Here is a 6488-nt window from a genome sequence, read left to right on the forward strand (position 1 = left end):
TTAGTATAGCTATTTAACAAAAGAAGATTGATGCTTTTGAATTCATTGTATTAATTACTGACAGAAGCTATTACAGATAGCTTGATATCATTTCTTTCAATTCCTATGGCTAAAGCAAAACGAAAGCATCATGTTGACTAAAGAATAGATATATCAACAACAAAGTTTGTTCCACTGACAAAACATTAGTAACAATGTCTCTGATATATTTATGACAAACATCAATAACAAATTGTTTCACTATCTAATGGATAAATTGATGACAACAAGCAACAACTACAATCTAATGGATAAATTGGTGAAAAACATCAACCGTCTCACTATCATTGATAAATTGATGACAAACATCAATTACAAAACACGCTTCTTCATTACAAACATCAATTACAAAACAAGCTTCTTCATTAAACAACTGGTGACAATTTGCATGTCCTACAATTATGGCCACAATGATGACATCGACTGCACTTCGAGCTCCTTTTCTTTTCACGAATTGATAATATTCTTTATTTATGTGGTCGCCCAGCCAGACGTTTAACTATTGGAGGTAATACATTCACACCAACATCAACAGATCTCAATTCAGAATGATTTCCAATAGGATAAACTGATCCTTTATAGGTTGATAACAATGTACTGAAAAAATAGTAGTCCAACACAAAAGCATATATATCTAAATTTAGCCCACGAATAATAGCACAAGCATGAGCACATGGAATCTCCACCAAATTCCAAACACGACAACTACACAATTTAGAGGCCAAATTTACCAAAAGGTGATTGTCTCCATGAACTACTTTATATTCTTTATTGTTAATGGGATCAACCTGAAAAATAAAATAGTCAACGAAATGTAATCAACCAAGTAAATTAATGAAATGTCAATGAAAACTAAAATATAAATGAAAATGTAAGTGATACTATCCCTACCTGATTAAATATTTTCAAGCTATCAGTGAAAACAAAAAATATCAGTGATAGCTTCTATCACTGATAACATATTATTAATGATATCTTCTAATAGTTAAGGTATTTGTACCTTGAAGCTTCTTGACTGACTGTGTTGTCCTTGCAACTCATACTCTGTCCAACTAGTCAAAACAGTCTTCATGGATAATGCTGATTGACCTTTTTCATAAAACCAATTTTGAAGTATTTCTCTAATATAATCAAGTAATGATACAATAGGGAACTCCCTAGGCTCTTTCAAAATATTATTCAAGCACTCTGAAATATTAGTAGTCATCATATTATACCTTCTTCTCCTAGAATGCGCACGTGCCCGCTTCTCAAAACCAACTTTACTGAGATATTCCCGAATTGTAGGATATATTGATTCCATCCATTTCAAATAAAACTCAAACTTATCAATTGTATAAGATTTTGCACAACTATAATATATGTCATCAATTAAAGAATCCTTATAAATCAACTTCATATTTTGCAAAAGGTGTCGTAGACAAACACAATACTCAATATTTGGAAAAACATTCATAACACCTTTCGGAATGTCACCCCCCCCCCCCCAAAGTTTTATCCCCCTGATCCAGGAAAGAGGTGTGAAGATGCTAAACATAATCTACCTTGATGACGTTTAGCACCCAACTAACCGACTCGACCTGTGCCTAAACCTGAATAGTTACACAATAATCATTTAATACATTTAATTCCACTTGACATTTCCCATATCATGACATTAACAAATAAGTTTTAGCTATTCTAAAATACTCTCAAATACATACACAAACAATACAACAAATTTTTAACAACACTAGTTGCGTTTGACAGCTTAGTAGGCACCAGGGACTTGTCGCTACCTGGAGGTGGGGAAAAACATAAAACATAGAAAGCATGAGCTAATGCCCAGTGAGTGGTAATTTAATATAAACATAAGTTATTGCTTTCTAAATCATCAATAAAGTTTATCAAATCATTCAATAAAGCATTGACAACGTATAAAAGATTCAACAACATCTCAAACACGTGCTAGTAAAACAGTGGCATGATCAACTCTCATAAGCATATTATAAAACATTCAGGCGTTATTAGAAAATCGCACCAACTCTGTACCCAAATACTTGTTTACAATGGCAAGTTACTCTGGACAAAGAATGCCCCTCGTGGTGTAAACAAAATCATAAGGTCATACGTGCATGCAGAGCTGCCTCAAGGCTAAGCATAGATACACACCATAGACCCAGGTTACTCTGGATTCCCTGGTATACTCTGGCCACATTTGACCCTAGTGGTAGCCCCTGATAGCCTTGGTGGCAGTACAGACGTAAGTTCCTCTAGACTTCTCGATATACTCTGGCCATATCTGACCTCGATAACCCCTTGATCGCTTGAGCGATGCTACTGAAACACATTCAAGTAGCACAGGAAAATAACCATCTCTCGGGTACAAGAATCAGTAGTTTGAAACCATTTCCACAACTATTCAACAACCTTGATTCCACAATCAAAAGGTTTTCATAAAAACCATATGAATCACAAGTATGTAAACTCTGATTCCAAACTACATTTTGATAAAACAAGATCATATAAAAACATCGCGAGTTTAGAAATCATGATTTAAATACTTTTGAAATATCAGACACATAAAACAGATCATGGCATCATATTTCATAAACCATAGCATACTATAATATATAATTATTTTCTATATCAAAACATTCGAAAGTAAACCACTCATTGTTAATTGACTCCTCCTCAGATTTTTGGTTCCTCCGACTGTCGTTTGTCCTGAAATTATATTGATAATTCTCTAATTATCCTCCTAATGCATTGTTTTATGCGATGAAATAATAGAGTGGTGTGCGATGGTGGAATATGCGTTGTGCAAGAAAGTTTTCTCAGCAAGACCCAAGTATAAATCCTACTGAGTTTCCTGGTAAGCCCAGGGTCGAACACAGGGACTAAGGAAGACAATATGCGATGGTAATTTTAGATCACTTTGCAGTAACAAATAAATCAGTGGTTTGGTTGGTTTGTTATTTAATGTATAGAAAGTATGCAGCAGATTTGAGGGAAGAGTAATTATGCGACAGATATATTGAGTATGCAGAGGAACGGGTTGAGAAGGTCTTTAGCTAGCATTTCCCGAGAATGCGTACAAGCTATGCAATCATGCTACACTCATACGACAGCAAATCATTTTCCAATGCAAATGCGATAGCTCCTAATTTTAGGATGCATGCGATAATGCAATAATGTCTATAGAACTTATTCCTAAGTCTTTACTTCTTGCCTATGCGATGACGATGCATACAAGGACAATGTGATCACATACAATCATATTCTATCTCTAGAGTGCATGTGATGCGTTAATAGCAAATAGAGCTTATTCCTAAGCTTCTATCTCTTGATTATGCGGTTCTAATCTGACTCTCCCGAGCCTAGATTCTAATCTGACTTTTCCAAGCCTAGATTCTATTCTTAGACTACCCTCCCGAGTATCCCTAATGGACGAATGACGCATACATAATACAAGATAATCTCATAGAATGAAGATCCCAGGTTATGCTAGCTAAGTACTTCTTAACCCATTCGACAGATTTAGCTATTCATGCGTAATGTACAAAGAGTGGACAGATATAAAGATGAAAATTCCATTTTTATAAATAAGTTCAGATTATGAAATGACAATAAAAATAAGGGTAGAGAGCCTGATAGCAATTCCTTGCTTCCCAAGGCTCTTACACTGTATTCTCTATTCCGCCCAAAAGATGTTCTTGCTTCCGCAAGAGTTTCCCTCTCTCTGATTTCGACGCTCCCCAGCACTCTTCCGAGTTCACCGTGACGATCTCTCGATGCAATCTCCCTTCTCTCGCTTTCGCCTTCTAAGTAAAAGAAAATCTATGAACAAGGCTACTTCTATCTATAGGAAAAATTCTGTAAAACTGAGCTAACTGTAACAACTGGTCCAACTCCTTCAGTGAAGGTGGCCTTCGGTATTTATAGAGCTTAGGGTAAAAATCTTCTTCTCTCTTATGATTGCACTGATGGAATGACATTAATTCTCTGTCAGATGCACCGAATAATTGTCATTGAAAAGTTGAGTGTACTTGCTACAGTAGGTCATTAACGGCGTGTCAACTTAATTCAGAATTGACCGTCATCAGCTTTCTGTCCCATTGTGATTTATTAAGCTTTCACCCAGATGTGCCCACCTTGATGCGCCGGCTCTATACGGCCACCTTCTTGAGCAGATTTTCGCGAGCACAATCGATCGCATAGCCTTGCGGTCTAATGTCTTAATGCGCTCAGACGTTAATTTCTTTAGATCGCATTCCCGCCTTGCGCCAACGTATTTGCTGCACAAAAATACGTAAGTTAGCTGTTTTAATGCGATGGACGCATGCGATCGCAATGTTGTGAACTTAATTCTTTTGGACACAATGTTGTATATTTTTACCATCGCAATCCTGAATTGTTTTATAATTTTACACTGTAATAACGTGCATTTCTGCCCGTTATCACACCTCCAAATTTAAACAATGTTTGTCCTTAAGCATAAGCTAAAGATTTGCTTTAGGAAGTTGACCGCCTTCTCTTTCCTAGATTTCTCAAGGATGCCTTATTCAAATCTTAAGCACCAAAATCTCCTTAATTTTTATTCAGGCCTCTTAAAATATTTCTAAAATTTAGAGACCGCAAGTTTAACCTTCAAAAAGACTTTACTAGATTCCAGGGCATGGCATGATTTATTTCAAAAAAAAATTTCATTGGGGTATTTTCAAATGATTTTTATCCTTGCGTAGTTTAGACACACACACACACACACACACACACACACGCACACATACACACATATATATATTTTTTCTATGATCTTGTGCTGATCCAAGTGCCTAGCCTTCGTTTTGGCTTGCCCCTATGTGTGTCATGCGGACATCCAACTACGAGCAAGGTGCTCTTTCTCAGTCTAAACTCATGCCCATTTGGCAGTGGAGTTGCGATCATTTACTTATGCGTTGATCACGATTCCTACCTTCATTTTGGCTTGCCCCCACGTGTGTCATGCGGACATCTAACTACGAGTAGGATCCGATCGCAACATTATGATATTATTATTTTTTTTTTAAACCTAAAAATAGCAAGGTTGAAAATGAATACCGCACCCCCAAATTAAAATGCAGCAATGTCCCCATTGCTGAAAGATTGAAAGAAGTCATGCGATGCTCTTAGAAAGTTTCGTACAAAGTCAGTTTGAAAGAAAGCTAGCAGACCACTAACTTCTAGAAATATTTTATGAGTTGATTGTTCTAAAATTAAGTCGACTCTAGTATATACGAAAAAATAAAGGCATGCGTTTCATCATTGAAATCATAATTGGTAAAGAGAAATAATGTGGTGACTTACTAAATTAATCAATGATTGCACCGACTAAAGAGGATGCGATGCTAAAATGATCAAAGTTAAAATGCGATGCGATAGAGCAAAATTTGGAATAAATAAAGTCAAGGAAAGATACAACCCCCAAATTTGCTCTGGCGCCCGCATTCTTTGTGATCGCATCCTTCTTTGCGGCGAACTGCTTTTCTTCGATTGCAGTGGTGGAATAAAGTAGTTGCGTCTTTCGTGTAGCGCCTCTGCAATCATTCACCTCGATCGTTGTAAAGAAAACATTGAGAGGGTCAAATAAAAAAACAAAGTTACAAAATCGTTTACTACGATCGTTCAACACGATCACATTCTCTCCCTTTTTCTTTTTTATTTTTTAGAAAGACAATTATACGATAACAGATAAAAGCAAGGTAATGAAAATTCATGAAGCATTGACATAACAAAAAAAAGGATATTTCAAAAGGATTGCGTCCCTGATGAGTTTGAGTTGCATAGTAACGCAGGGACTGCTTATTTCAATTTGGACCTTTTACGTCCACGGCGACTTTCTCTTCTTTTCTCAGTCTTCTGGAATCTTGATTGCCTTAATCCGGAGCTATTCCCCATTAACGTTCATCACGATCTCCCCCTTGTGCACATCAATTTGAGCGCGACCGGTTGAAAGGAATGGTCGTCCCAATATGATGGGCGCATCTTCGTCCGCTTTATAATCCAAAATGATGAAGTCTGCCGGCAAGATGAATTTTTCAAATGAGATTGCGGCATCTTTCAACTCTCCCTTGGGATGTATTCGGGATCTGTCCACAAGTAGAAGAGTCTCCGTCGTGGGCATGAGTTTGCCTATACTCAATCGTTTGAAGATTGATAGCGGCATTACGTTTATACTCGCCCCAAGGTCGCATAGTGCTTGACCAAGGTTGACCTCTCCAATTGAGCATGGTATCGTGAAGATTCCTGGGTCGCACATTTTTTTGTAGGATCGTCGTATTTTGTGTTACTGCCATTGTAGCAATCTTTCCTTCATCATTCTGTTTCTTTTTCAATCTTTGCGGGAATGGTGGTAGCTGGACTTCTTCTTTCTCATGTTCTAGAGGCTTAAAGGTGGACGCAACTTCTGGGGTCATCTTCTCGGGCTCTTC

General features: G+C 37.1%; 1 protein-coding gene across 1 annotated transcript; it reads right to left on the reverse strand.

The window, feature by feature from the left end:
- Window positions 1-506: 506 nt before the first annotated feature.
- On the reverse strand, window positions 507-1111 carry LOC120077739. Its single transcript, XM_039031723.1, has 2 exons — window positions 1040-1111; window positions 507-827 (listed from the first exon to the last, which is right to left on the reverse strand). Exons 1-2 carry the CDS (start codon window positions 1109-1111, stop codon window positions 507-509), a joined length of 393 nt encoding a protein of 130 aa, XP_038887651.1.
- Window positions 1112-6488: the final 5377 nt, after the last annotated feature.

Source organism: Benincasa hispida, chromosome 1 (assembly GCF_009727055.1).
Source record: "Benincasa hispida cultivar B227 chromosome 1, ASM972705v1, whole genome shotgun sequence".
Taxonomy (NCBI): Eukaryota; Viridiplantae; Streptophyta; class Magnoliopsida; order Cucurbitales; family Cucurbitaceae; genus Benincasa; species Benincasa hispida.